Raw genomic sequence first — 15426 nt, 5'->3', positions numbered from 1 at the left:
CTTAATCTTTATAACTAATAAAATCATACTATCAAATTTAGATTTAAAATTTGCACCACTTTTTATCATTATAATAAACTAAACCAATACTTTTTATGGTTTGATAGTTACCCATATCAATGTGAAGTAAATAAAAAGTGGTATAAATAAAGTAAAAAGAAAAAGAGCGTATAAATCATTAATTGGGCTTGTAGTTTGGGCCTAATACAACTCGTTTCTTGTCATTTAGGCCCATTATAGATTTAAATGTGAGCCCAACAACAACCTTAGATCTGATTCAACATCAATGACTCGTCTGAGTTAAGGTGAAGAAAAGGGAGAACTGTTGCAGAAAGTACCGTTCACATAATCAGACTAAGGAAATCGCAGGGGAGAGCCTTCGTCATCATCACCATCACCATCTTCACTATCACCAAGATCCCTGAAAATCTTGAAGAAATGGTAATGGAATAAGCCTTGAAATCCTTCGTTTTCTCTTTCTCGTGGCTAGTGTATGTATGTGCTTGATGCAATATTTCGTAACTGTTTTTATTCGTATCTATTAGATTTTGCTGATTTTTGGTTTGTATTCTACAATTGACTTAATTGGGTAGTTAATAAAATTTATATAGATCTGGCTCCCCATTCCCCATGGTCTGTCTCACCAAATCATACCCGAGAGAATTTTGGTTCAGAATTTTCTTATATGATCACCACGCTCCATGCTTCTTATTGATTTATTTTATTGGGTCTAAAATCTGGACTTGATTTCGAAATTCTGACAGGATGATTTACTTATTTGTATGTAAACTCATACTCTGACGTAGAAAATAGGTGAATTTTTACTTTTTAAATTTTAGGTGGATTGGAGATCTAGACATATATGTAATTAAGATAGTGGGGTTGTTGAAAATTTATAGAAGTTTCCAGGATTTTGATGAGGTATAAGGGTGTGGCTCTTCTAGTAATTGTGAATTTTAGCTGTGGGTTCATTTCAAATTTTATAGAAATTACTTGACCTGTGCGTTGTGGTGCCTAGTTGAGCTTGTTAGTGATATAAGGTTGTAAATTTTCTATGCCTGCCTGCCTGAGGTTGTAAATTTTCTATGCCTGCCTGAGCTTGTGAATCCTCATGATGGGCTCATTTTGGCAGCTGTTTATCTTTTTTGCTTCTGTAATTTGATACGACTTAACAGATAAATTGACATGTACAAAGGGTTTTCGCTTCATTGGCTGATAAATTATATTCTTGCTTGTATTCCAGATTCACTTTGTGCTTCTTATTAGCAGGCAAGGAAAAGTGAGATTGACAAAATGGTATTCACCTTATACGCAGAAGGAAAGAACCAAGGTAGTTTAATATAAAATACTTTCAATTTTTTTCTAATTCCTTCTGATACGGAGAACACTGGAGCAGTAGAGCACTGATTATTTGATGCAATTTGAACTGTTCATCATATTTCACATTGTCGATGAGCACATTGTTTATCGTTGGAGCAGGTGCTACGTGAACTCAGTGGAGTCATTCTTACACGAGGACCCAAGCTGTGTAATTTTGTGGAGTGGAGAGGATACAAAGTTGTTTACAAGAGGTAATGGAGGATAATGAGACTTAATTTGAAATTAGAGTAAAATTTTGCATTTAAAAACATGTGATTTAATTTATTTTATGAATGTTTTATACAGATATGCTAGTCTCTATTTCTGCATGTGCATTGATCAAGAAGATAATGAATTAGAGGTCCTTGAAATAATTCATCATTTTGTTGAGATTCTGGATCGATATTTTGGCAGTGTGAGTAAACTAGCTCTTTCCTCATATTCAAGAGTATTAACATGACTATGCATTCTCTACTGTATTGTGATAAAATGGTACTAACACACTGCATTCTCTTATTTCCAGGTCTGTGAACTAGACTTGATCTTCAATTTCCATAAGGTATGTTTTGTTTCTTTAAACACTTTTCAAATAATGAAATTCTGGGGGAAAAAGAAATCGATTTCTGTCAAATCCTTCTATCTGGTGCTTGCACTGTAAATTTTGGAAAAATGGTCTTCATAAATGTTGGGATAGTACATCTAACATATCCTTCTTAGGTTTATAGTATTGGGAAAAAATCACATTTTAAATTTCTAATTATATAAGCTATTAGTAATCTAAAGAAAATCCAGAAGAGTATTGGTAAAAGCTGAAACTAGAAAAATAAGAAAATTTGAGAAAGAAAATCTATAGGTAAATGATAATACTTTCAGCAGTAGAATGAATAGACGTAGCCTCAGGGTTCGCACTTTGTTTCTTATATTTGCATATAATGTTGCTATATGTACATAACTTTTGCTATAAAGGCGCCTATAGAATGACCTCAGTGATTCACTTTCTTCTGTTGATTGGATTATTGCATTACATGGATTTCAAAGTTAGATTTTTTCACTTTACTGCTGCTATTGTTAAAAATTGTAGGCCTATTATATTTTGGACGAGCTTCTGATTGCTGGTGAACTTCAAGAATCCAGCAAGAAAACCGTTGCACGGTTGATCGCTGCACAGGTACAGTTTCTCTTAAAGAGTCTCAATGCTGTTTGGTGAAAATTTTGTAGTTTTGCTTATTGCAATGTATATATGGTTTTAGGATTCGTTGGTGGAGACTGCTAAAGAGGAAGCCAGTTCTATAAGCAATATAATTGCTCAGGCCACCAAGTAAGGGATATGCCTGTTGTACCGGTCAATTTGAGGCGCTATAATTGTACTATTTTCCTTTTTGGTTTCCAAAGACAACCGAAATACGACTATTGGTTATATGCCTGTTAAAGGTCTGTGTTGCATACCTGCATAGGTCTATTTTTCTCTTCTAGTCATCTGCATTTTTGTGCTTTGTCCAGTTAACTTCTTCGGGCAGTATATTTTTTTTACTATTTGTAAATGAGCAAGAGCAAGCATTATTATTTCAATGTTTTCCCACTTGAAACTAACCACAATTTTCTTTAATTTTCTTCTTTGGCCTGATATTCCTCCATTTTGTTTGAGAGGCTTCTGAACTAGTGGGCTTGTAAAGCTCAATAATTGGATGAGCGGTATTATTGAACCAGACAAAGCAACAGGCAATTAAAAACCATACAATTGTATGAAACCTAACATCACTTCCAATTATAACTTTCAAATGGTCCACACTAACAATTTTTTCACCCCTCCACCAAAGAGATATTTATTCACCATAAGTTAATAATACTTAACCCAATTTGCCTTACAATAAGAGTGGTGTTTTTGCATCATATAATTCACCAAAGAGATATTTATTCACCATAAGTTAATAAGTTAAAAGTACACTATCTAAGAGCAACATCTCTGGTTAATTCTTCTTATACAAACTCTTTTTCCTTTACATAATAAAACTATGTAGACCAATTAAAGATAACCCCAGTAAACCCTGTACGTGCTATCTATCATCCAAGAGAGAGCAAGGCACGACCTGCCTACTTTTATTTCTTCCTTTTTTTTCAATGATGAATGCCTTTTACATCAAGGAGTGACCGACACGACAGATACCTCATTCGTGCGGAACCCAAAAGGGCAGAGCATGTGTGAGTGTGTGACTGGCCATTGGCCATAGCATAACAAAAAAAGTGCTGTGAATGGAGATGGACGGCAGCAAAGACACAAGACTCTCTAGTCTTGTATTATAATAATATGTGACAAGCCACCTTTTAGAACATTTCCAAATCCATTGGATTATCAAGAACTCCATCGTCATCCCAACTTACATCCTTGGCATGGAGATCTTTTTCAGTCAATTGAAGAGGTGCCTCCAATGGTGGTGGGCTCTGCAAAAAGAATGGAGAAGAGTGTCTCAAGAAATTTTACACCATGACAAGTACTCTTAAGACAGCCACACTTTACCCTCAGCCTTAGGCCCTCATGGAAATAAATGATAATGAGAGTATAAATGAGACCAATAAGTACCATTATTGGTATTTCAGATAGCCATCCTTTACTTACCCTGAGCCTCAGTGAAATTAAATAAATAGATAAAAAGAATAAAACAAGGATGCATGATTTACCATGCAGCGGATCAGAGGCCAATTAATTCCACGAAAAAAAGGATGTTCTTTGATTTCATTGGAACCGGTATTTGATCCTAAACGTGTTGCTGGGTCCCTTTGTAGCAATGCATTGATCAACTGCCTGCCTGCAAGACTTACCTGGTAAATTTAGGAAGGCGAGCTTTATCAGTTCAGAAGATTTTAACAACATTTTCCCCTTCTATAAATCTAGCCAGTAAATTGGCTTTTACAGTCCAATCAATGCTTTAGAACTAATGCTTCCTATTACTTATAAAGCATCTTTTCATGTGGCCAACATAAAGTAAAGTGATCAGGTGTATTTCCTCTCATAAAGCTCGGGTTCGATTTTTCATGGGGGTCTACCTAACAATTTGCTAGAGTTTTATAACTCCCTAAGATTGAAAAATTTCAGCGGAAGGACAAAAATTAAGAAGCATTTCTTGTCAATGTTAATTTAATTGGCAAATATTTTGTGATACCAGTAAATTAGAAAGATTATTAACTTAAAAATGCACTTTAAACACAAACATAATGTACTACCTGAACGCTGCTAGGAAAAGTGAGGTCTTTGTGCAAAATGTTTGTGAACGTCTTCTGTCTATTTTTTCCCCTGAAAGGGGTCCGACCATAGAGCATCTCATACAACAGAATACCTGAATTACAGAATGTAACAAGGGATGTATGGTGAAAAATGTTTAAAACATTTTGAAAAAAAAAACAGGAAATTGATATTATCGATACAAAATAGGAAAAAAATTGGTTTATGTATCTATAGAAGAACAATCCAATGGCGGCAGAGAAGATTTGGTCAAAGGGTAGGGGACAGAGAAAAGTAAGTACATAGTAATAATAATACACAATGACGTATAGAAAAAAAGGATAAATAGATGACTGCATAGTAAATATACAGTATACACCCACAGAAACATAAATCGATTAGGTAAAACTTACCAAGTGCCCACCAGTCAATGGCACTACTGTGTCCTGCACCTGTAATAATTTCCTGAAATGAAGCAGCTGTAAGTTTACACTACAGAATATAGAACTAGAGACAGTTATGTTATTAAGATCTCACAACAGCTACTCATTTGAGAGTTTTCAATTCTCAATTTTTATGTTTAAGTCATCCTATCCTATAATTTGTAACGAGTGGCCTAAAGAAATCACAGGCACTACATTCATCCAAAGTTGTGGTCATGGTTCCAGATATAAATAAATAACATAAGGTCTGCCAATGAGATTTCTCTGCTATCCTAATTTTCATCGGCAGACAGAATGTTTATAAGCTAATACATCACAAAGTCCATTAAATTCTATGTTATGTTTATCCAAGGATTCCAACAACATAAATATTAACATGCTTCGGTTATAAACTGCTAATCAATTTGGTCATTGGGAAACAAATACCAAAATATGTGAACATATATTGAAGATTCACCGTACAGGAGCAATGTACTCTTCTGTTCCAACGAAAGAATTTGATTGACTAACTGGTTCTGCAACAAATATTGGAGGTGGTTGACTCTTAGATCTCCTTCTAGTAGGTTGTGCATGTTTAATCACCTGTGACACACATTAGATATGTTAAACAAGAACAGCCAGTGTTTCAATTTTGAATGAACTCCTCACACTAGCATGACAGCACATTGTCTGTGGATTTAAAGGAGACTATCCTTTTAGCTTATTGAGGAAGTAATTGTCAAGTAAAACATTGTTGGTTTGACGAGCAATAAATATAGTGATAACCGCAACTTCTAAAATCTAAAAATTGGCACCCAACAGAATTATATAGGCACCCTTTTTTGTATAACTTATCCTTATTTTAAATGAATAAAATATACAATTGTAAATCTTTTGATTCAACTTATGACAGATCATTAAAAATAAGTACGTCACATTCTATTAAAACCATAAACTTAAATTGAAGCTTATTGTCTCTCTTGATCCTAAAAAGTTTATTCATCAACAAAACGATATAACAACGAAATCATTAGAGAAATTATTTAATAAGGTTAATTTTATTTTTTATGGAGGCGTACAAGAAAGAGTCCTACTTGAGGAATTATAAAAGATGTTAATATAAATAGAGCACTTCCTTAATTGTATGGATGAGGTTACTTAGTTCGGAGTGCCTATATAATTTTTTGAAGTGTCTCAATAACAACTCCCCTGAAAATAATCATTCCACTAAACTCTGAAAATATCCCATCACGTAACAGAAACAAAAGTCTACCCCTTTAAAAGAATACGACCAAATGGGTACGCTTCTGGCTTCTAACTTCATGAGAATAAAACTTTCCATGCATAATCCTTCCACAGGAAAAGTCAATCAGTTTCTATTACAGTATATTGGCTTCTCTCTAACTAAACCCCACCCCATACCCCAATCCAAATAAGCCCACTTAGCCCCTGGACAACTAAATGAACAAGACTTTCTTGATCTAATGAAGCCAAAATCTCTTAAGTATCTATAGTGGGAGCCTTTCAAGACTGAAGAAAATAAAATCTACAGGAGTAATACACATACCTGGGGTTTACAGGCCGTCATAAATGATAAATCAAAATCCGCTAGTACAATATGCCCATTCTTTTGCAGTAAAATGTTTTCAGGCTTCAAGTCTCGGTAAATTATTCCTGTATCAAATATTAAAGTGGAAAAAAGAAGAAGCAAAGAAGTTAGATTTTCCTCTATTCTTTTCAGCAGAGAGATATATCACATTAGCCAAGTGATTTTCCTTATTCCTTCCCTCTCTCTTTTCTTTTAATATTATTTTTATTTAAAAATGAGAAAAATTAGTCAAGTTTTCATAGTGAAGTCATTATTCTTCGGATTTAAGCAGAAAAGAAAGAAGAAAACATATAACTAATAACTATGGCATAGTTGAAGATATATAATTTAATTTTATACGATCAAAATACCTAAGCAGTGAAGATATTCCAAGCCAATCACAACCTCTGCTGCATAAAACCTGGACATGACTTCAAATATCAATTATCAACATTTGAATTGTACAGGTTTGTCAACATGACCCGTTCACCAAAAAAAAGACATTTAAATTCACTTCAACTTTAAAATGAACCCAACATTTCGTTACAACTTACTCTGTACTACAAAACTAACTATAATCAGCAACAATCAATTTTATCTTTGAAGTCACAAACTTCAGGTGATATATACTGTCACTTTGGCACTTGTAAGATAATAAAGTAAACATATAAGAGAGTACCTTGCAGAATCCTCCTTAAAATTTTTCATAGGCTGCTTGTCAAGCAAGGCAAATAACTCTCCGCCAGAATAAAAGTCTGTTATCAAACAAACATGTGTAGAAGTCTGAAAAAATAGAGAGATAGAGTTAGAAACTAAGTTCATCTACCCCAACAAGAACATGCTTCTCTTTGTAGGAACTTACACAGCATGCATTACAAATAGAAATGTGCATATAGATTTCTTGTCATAAATTTGGGACTTGGATAATGAATAACCTGAAATGAAGTGTATAGTGTCGGAAGAAAAGGATGATCCAGAAGTGAAATGATTTCTCTTTCAATGCATGCTCGATGAACCTGTACATCAATCACAATCAAAATGACCCTCAGCAATAGTATATGCAAAGATAGATGTGCAAAGTTAAAAGTTAATTCATGCACCAAACTGCATATTTAAAATAGCAGTTCATGTGATGTTACAAAGTAAAATCCATCAGAACCTTGTTACGATTGAGCATTGTTGATTTCTCCATTGCCTTCATAGCATACAGTTCGCCTGTACCTTGTAATTCCACCAAATGAACACTGCACGAAGTAGATTTTAGTTGAAGCAGACCAAGGACCTAATACAAAATATTTATGTTGAATAGATTGAAGTGCAATGCAGCTAAAGATGTAAGCTCTTCATAATAAAAATTCTCATAGCAAAAATATATTAGGATATATTAGACCGTCCCATAGGCCCCATTACAAACCTGCCCCTGTGAGAAGTCGACTTTTAGAGAAAATCATAGGCCTAACCATACACAATCAACTCCTAACCTCCCTGATTACTATAAAAAAAAAATCTTCAATTTGTGAATACTATGAAAATCAGTTACAATATAGGGAATTTCAAACAATGGGCTAAAGGTTATTGGATAGTTTAACTAATGCTAACTATTTACTACACCACCTTACTAACTAATATATGGTAACAGAGATGAGTATATAACAATAGTTACAATACCTGCCAGTATCTCCACAACCCAAGGGTTTTACAGGCTTAAAATGATGCAGGCCAATCGTTTCACCACGTGCAGTGATCTGTCATTGGATCCAAACAACCAAAATGAATACAGATTATTATCTTTATATTAGATTTATCTCTGAATAATTTTAAATTTCTACCTTTTGTATTGCTAGCCAAGAAGAAGTATCCCTTTTATGAGGTCTTGGGAGGACAGGTTGAGAATGAATCGCCCACAAATTTTCTGGTGTCTGAAAAAAAAATATATACAACATATAATTTGCATTAACTGTGATTTTCCAAAAAGAAACATAGTCATTATAAACTTGAATTGGTAAAGGGAAAACCTCAATAAGTCATGCACTTATCAAAATCATTATAAACTTTAAAAAATTGAAATTAAAATAATGCAACAAACATCTGCAGATTAGTATTATATAAGTAGTTGTTGGAACAAAATGGCAAGGGCAGTTCTTTAAAAAGAAAAAAGAATTGGCAAGAGCAGTTTGCAATCATATTCTGGATCATGTCATATTAATATTTCTTAAAACCAAAACATCTTCAATCTACTGAGTGTTTGAAAAAAATAAACAAATGTTATCAATTTTTTTTTTCTTCAATTATTTTGGTTTTCAAAAAACTGGTAGAGGTATTAAAATTTGAGGTTGGATCACAAAACAATTGAACACTGCATAATTCATTATCTGATTATCCACAATTGACAAATGAAACATAACCAAAACTAGAAGTCAAAGGATGCAATGATGGAGAGACATCACTACCAGTCTAAACAGAGAAGAGTACCTTACCAAATTGGCATCAGGAAGTTCTCGGACAGCCTCATTAACATTTTTAGCAGTTGCTTTAACCTAAAAAAAAAAACATATGTTCAAGAAACAGAATAATAAGGGAATTAAAATTACTTAAATCAAATGAATTCTACCAATGTGGAATATATGGATTCTTCTTCTTCTACTGTAGGATAGCCCTACTTCCATATCATGAAAAAATAGAAGAGGACAGACAAGAACCGACAATTTCATGAAACTTTTAAATTACTATTCTGATCCTTTAAATTTATTAGGAAATTAAACCATAAAAACCACATACTATAAATATATATTTATATAAAACTCATTATACAAGTGGCACCCTCTTAAAGCACCCCCACGTATATCAAGATGAAGCCCCCACAATTTATGACTCTCAGAAGAGGTTAGTGAGTTTCAATTCGGTGTACTAAAACCTTAATATAAATATATCATAGTGACTCTCAGAAGAGATCGGCGAGTTTCAATTCAGTGTACTAAAACCTTAATATAAATATATTATAATAAAGACCTATGTTATTAGTATTGTACAAAAAAAAATTCGCCCAATAAAATACATCATAAAGATGCCCTGCAAGATAGAATTAAAGACATTTACCAACTTAGCACTTTGTTGCTCTGTTTTCTCTGAAAGACGACTCCGTAGGGGTTCCACATGATCACTTCCATCAAGCTGAACGCCAATGAAGTATTGCAACTCGCCCTAAAAGAAATATAATGGACTCAGAAACAAAGGTAATATGCAGCCTTACCAAGTTAGTATTACATAGAAAAAGGAAAAAAGAAAGAAAATCAAGACTGAATCCTGAACAATAATCCAATACGTACCTTGTGATCGCGCATAGGTTGCAAGTGGAACAAGTTCCAAAACTTCTTTCCTTCATGTCAAGAAATCATGACAGTCAATAATAACAGAAGAAAAGAAAAAGTAAATCTGGAAAGCTACAAAGAAATAGTATATATATTTATATATAAAAGCTTCAACAGGAGCTTTGTCAACATTATAGTTGCAATGAAAAGCTATAGTTTCTCACCTTAGTAAAAAAAACATAAACTAGGGAAATAAATTAAATGGTAACCAAGAGTATATGGCACATTTGACTCGTCAAGAAATAGCTTTCTACTTACCACTCTTAGTATAGTTGATCAGCTGAACAGTAATTTCCCGCTGTTCCCTAATAGCATCTCTAATCTTTGAGACAGTTGCTTGATCTGTTTCAGGTCCCTGCAGAAACCTACAAAGTGGAAGACACCAATAACTGATCACAAAATTGCTAAATGAAGTTTCATTGAACTTGTAACAACACCAATAACTAATTACAAAATTGCTGAATGAGGTTTCATTGAACTTGTAACAACTTTTATCCTGGTAAAGAGGTTAATACCGAAAGCATTTCTCTCTCTCTCTCTTTCTCTCTCTCTATATATATAGAGAGAGATTTGCAAAGCAGTGAAAAATTATAAAAAATAATAATAATAAACAGAGAGGATAGTAGTTTTACTAACCGACAATTTGTACCCAAAATTTCTTCTCGAGTATATTCTGTCAATTCTAAAAAGCTGTCAGACGCAAATATCTGCTCGAAAAGGTAAAATCAAATCACCTTCAAAATATTTGATGTTGCAAAAGATGCTTAAATTAAATACAAGTACACAACATTGAAGAAGTAACTCTAATATCAGAAGAATAGATTTTGTACTCGCGATAAATCAAAACATGCAACCTTCTAATTAGTTTAGTTGGACAAAAAAAACAGTAATATTGTGTAAGAAACTATATATTGGAAAATATATGAACAAATCTTAAGTGCACAGTTGAGGTAAGTAAGATAAAAATTCATATGAGATGAATATGAAAAATTAATGATTTTCTGAAAGCAAATTGAAGTACAAATGATAATTAAAAAGTTAATAAAAAAATTCCTCAATTTGAGAAAGTGAATCATAAACAAACAAAACATTGGCTCTGTAAATGTCCAAAGCATACTTCATCAATGAAAACAAAAATGTAAGAAATTTGAATAAGAAAGTGCCCGCTTAGCACCAGTAATAGGGTCTAACTTATTAAAGTTTCATAAAAGTTCAATGTGGTAAGGTTTGCCATGAAATTGATAGAATTGAAGTGAATGATAATAGAGAAACAAGTTCTGGGCTGACCATAGTTCTGCATTGCAACTAATAAGAATGTATATTATGTAACATATCTTACAATCGGGTTATCAGGAAGTCTAGGATCAGTAATCACAAAATTCTTTTCAATGCGTTCCAACGTGGTTGCCAAGTCAAATCCTTGGCGTGCATGCCTTTCCCTTTCAGCATTCTCCCAACTGTCGGTCCGCTCTACGGGCATCAAATTTTCTTGTTCAAAATTTGGTTTTTCATCATGCTCCTTTGCTGAGCTCATAGATTTTCCCTTTGGCCTAGAGGAGAACATCAATCATTCAGTTTGAATAATCAAGAGACCAACTTCAACCAAACATTTTCATAACTCAACTCAATTCTACACACAGTGCAAGTAACCTAGGAATCTTTTATTTATCATCACCTTTACTATGGCAAAAGAATAAACCTTGTAATTAAAAATCTCACCCCAATAAAGATACGCGTCCTGATTTTCTAGATCTGTTGCCTGCATCTTGAGTACTCTTGCGAGACACATCATTTATGGGATCTAACTGGGGAGTCTTTCTCCCGGGAGTGCCCGTACTCTTAGTTTCAACCGATTCAGAAAGAACATCATTAAGGTTGAATTTATCCAGATCACCAGACTTGTAGTTAATGTCATGACTAATACTCCTATTGTGAGATTTCGGGTCCTTCACTGTTTGGACAACCTCAGTCATAGAATCTAGAGCCTTCTCCTTCTGACGAGCTTATGCATGAAATTTAAATTATTAGAGCTGAATATGGTCACATATTCAATCAGAAATGGGAAAATAAGCTTACCATCGTAACGAATTAGTGATTTAGGTAGTCCATTAGGCCGCATTGCCTTGTCCGCAATTCCTTCTGTATATTTGCTAACCTCAACCTGCATTCTGCATAGCAGCATTGAAGACAATATCACAACATATAATTCCCACAACCAAAATATTTCATCACTCCCAAAATTTTCCATTTAAAGCAAATGTTACAAAGTACCAACTTAAGAAACAAACACAAGAAAGCCCAAATCCCTCAAATACATCCTTTTAGTGCCCAAATTCCAAATTCTACCATATCCTTCTAAAAATACCTTCTTCGAAATCCATTAAAATCAAGAAAAATTCGACCGAGCCAGCATTTAGAAAGCGGATTTCGAAGCAAACATGTTTTATCAGCCATTAGCAGTCAAATAACTAAGAAAACAACACAATACAATTCAAATTACTGTAAAAAAACTAAGAGCTAACAGAGTGAAAGGGAAGTACTGACCCAATGAACTTAATGGTGTTTCCACGAACATCTTTTATGGGGGTGATAGTAAGAAGATTCCAGAAAGGCGCACCATCCTTCTTATAGTTCAACAACCTACCACAGTAACTTCTCCCATTCCTCACGGCGTCTCGTATTTTATCCACTTCATTCTGGTCCGTCTCCGGTCCCTGAAGAAATCGACTGCAACCACAAAAATCGAGCAATTACTTTCCATAAAGTTCCTTCGTTTTCTTTCTCTGATCACATTTTTCTCCACGGTGCTAAAGACCTGAAACCCTTACTGGGACCAAAGCAAACTCTCCGAAACGGAGGCAGCAATACACAGTGCCGCCATTGACGAACATAAATTAGGACTAGGATTTAGCTTTTCAGAGACAATGCAGAACTACAAACGTAAAACGACTCTAAAATGTAGCCGTTGAGTGAGTTGGCGCTTCGAATCGGTTAAGCGCGCTTTACCGTTATCTGGTAAAGACTGAAGCTATCATACAATTTTGCGCATTATATATATATATTTTTTTACAAGCATACATTTTCTTTTCTTTTTTCTTTTTCATATTCTAAATATTTAAATAAAAATATATAAAATCTGAGTTTTTTCTAAAAAATTATACATTATTTAAAAAATAATATAAAATAAAATAATTGAAATTAACAAAAAAGAAAATTAAATAATGTCAAAAAAATATTGAGAAAAAATGTTAGAAATGATTTTAGAACTTTTTTTTAATCAATGGAGTGCTTTTATATAATTTTGAAATGCAAATATAATGCCAAGCTTAATAATTATGCCATTTTTCAAAAGAAAATTACTGAATTACCCTTGATTTCATGCCTATGTTTTATTTAAAATATGGGTAAAATAAAATCATGTATTACATTTATGGTTTAATCATGAATGGCCTATTTTTTTAGTTTTATTTATGAGACATTGTTATTCTATTTTTCGGCACTCGCATTATATACTTACTTTTTATACATCTGGATTTTAAAAGAAACTGTCTAAAGTGTATTGAAAATAAGGAAAAATAAAATAAAGGAAGAAGTGAAATTTCCACAACTGTCTTTGTTCAAATTAATCTAAAATTCAATACTTTCAGCCATAAATTACATTACAATTTATAATACATCAAAATATAATAAACCACTATTTTAAAATATAGTCAATACATTTTAATTATTGGTTTGTTTTGAAGGTTAAGGCAAATAGCACAACTCGATTTCTATTGTTTTTAAGTGCAATCAGTATAGAAATCCATTACTTTTTTTTTTTCCTTTCGTCAAAATATAGAGTTTTACAATAATCACATAATACACGTGCAGTACAAAATTTCCCTATATATATGATGAATATTATTTAGTATTATTGTCTGTACTTTATTAAACATAATAATTCAAAAGGTGCTTAGCAAAATAGTTTTGTTTTATTTTTTTGTATAAGGGTTCCGACATTTTTCGACAACCTATTAGAAATTATCATTTTGTAGAAAATACACTGTCAGAAATTTAAGACAAACATTATCAAGAAAAGAAAAACCATTTTATAAAATCATTTCATTTCTGACAATATAAATTCAATCAGCATCAATTTCTGCAATTAAATAATTATAAAAAAAGACTCACCAATTTCTGCCAATGACCTCTTTAGAAGAATAACCAGTCATGGAAAAAAATCCATTGCTGGCGTACATAATGGGGCATTCAGGCTTAGTAGCGTCAGACACCACAAAAGTCTGCTGAAGCGTGGCCAGTGCGTCTCTCAATTCTTGGGAAACCCTCGGGATAGCGCCTTCCAATCCGGAAAGCGATTCCGACGACGTCCTTGCCGATTCCGAGTTCTTTCCTCTTTCCCCATCCCCAAACGACGTCGCATTCTTTCCTACACTCCCAATAGCTTTAAAACTCCTCTCTCCCGATTCCGATTTCACAACCAATCCCCATTCCGCCGTCCTTTCCGCTATGCTCGCTTTCTCCGTAATAATTCCTTCCGGGCTTTGCTCATTCCCAGTTTTAGACGAACCCTCTTTTTCGAAGGCCATCCATTTGTTGATCGCTGCTCCAGTACTACTACTCCCATTATTATTATTATTATTACCTGAACTGTTGATTCCGGAGGAGCTACCACTCCCCTGTTTTTCCATTCCCGACTCCTGTTTTCACCTGCCAAGTATCAAAACGGTGTCGCTTTTCACCAATGAACCAGAAAAAGAAAAAGAGAAGCTCGTAACGTAACAGAGTGAGCTAGTTCTTAAGCTCTTCAAAAGGTCTCTGTTCCAAGACAAGTAAGTAAGAAACCATTGCTGATTACTCAGAGCTTGATATAGTAGAATAAAGATGGCCCATCAATGAAATTTTCCAATAATGTGTTCTTTCTTATCTTGTAAATGATCTGATTGCTGAAAAGAGAAGCAAAAAATAGAAGATGGAAGAAGATAATGTTTTTCAGGTTTCAACTAAAAAAACACAACATGTCTCCCAGCCATATAAAACTCCAGAGGAAAATGGCTTCGATCTCAGCCGTAGATATCTTTCTTCTTTATATTATTATAGTGGTTCAGTTATATATACATGTCACATCGTCTTGTCCTCAATAATAACACAAGAAATTAATGTGCACTGCAAAAATAGACACCTTAAAGATTTGTGAGGCCAGAAAATCCCAATGGGTATCGTTAGAAGATAAATCTCTCAATCATTTCACTATTGGATTCGTCTTTTTATTTTTCACAGGGGGGATGCGTTGTCTACTAGAGAAAAGTAGAAAAATTCTCAGGGACCACACCATTAATTTCGTACGGTCTGTAAACTTCCTCGTCTTGTAATATTTCAATCTTTTTGGGCTTGTGAATTTTTAAGTCCTTGGCCACTTTTTACGTTTGGTGAAACTAACAAAAATGAGGAAAAAGAAACCTTTTGTTTTTTTTT

General features: G+C 33.6%; 2 protein-coding genes across 2 annotated transcripts; one reads left to right on the top strand and one right to left on the bottom strand.

Annotated features, from left to right (window-relative positions):
- The first annotated feature begins 296 nt into the window (after positions 1-296).
- On the top strand, positions 297-2928 carry LOC133786583 (AP-1 complex subunit sigma-1). Its single transcript, XM_062225487.1, has 7 exons — positions 297-441; positions 1244-1330; positions 1480-1571; positions 1666-1774; positions 1883-1918; positions 2441-2527; positions 2610-2928. The coding sequence occupies exons 1-7, from the start codon at positions 439-441 to the stop codon at positions 2679-2681; spliced, it is 486 nt and encodes a 161-aa protein (XP_062081471.1). The 5' UTR covers positions 297-438; the 3' UTR covers positions 2682-2928.
- Positions 2929-3254: 326 nt separating this feature from the next.
- Positions 3255-15014, bottom strand: LOC133786567 (phototropin-2). The gene is made up of 22 exons (XM_062225486.1): positions 14125-15014; positions 12499-12681; positions 12031-12122; positions 11674-11956; positions 11294-11504; positions 10591-10661; positions 10213-10319; positions 9913-9962; positions 9683-9787; positions 9064-9123; positions 8416-8505; positions 8255-8331; positions 7746-7830; positions 7522-7602; positions 7266-7369; positions 6958-7007; positions 6566-6672; positions 5482-5601; positions 4990-5041; positions 4579-4691; positions 4036-4176; positions 3255-3798 (listed from the first exon to the last, which is right to left on the bottom strand). The coding sequence occupies exons 1-22, from the start codon at positions 14640-14642 to the stop codon at positions 3682-3684; spliced, it is 2817 nt and encodes a 938-aa protein (XP_062081470.1). The 5' UTR covers positions 14643-15014; the 3' UTR covers positions 3255-3681.
- Between the last annotated feature and the right edge of the window lie 412 nt (positions 15015-15426).

Source organism: Humulus lupulus, chromosome 1, assembly GCF_963169125.1.
Source record: "Humulus lupulus chromosome 1, drHumLupu1.1, whole genome shotgun sequence".
NCBI lineage: Eukaryota > Viridiplantae > Streptophyta > Magnoliopsida > Rosales > Cannabaceae > Humulus > Humulus lupulus.
Note: the sequence above shows the minus strand (reverse complement) of the source record. Positions and strands in the feature narration are given on the sequence as shown.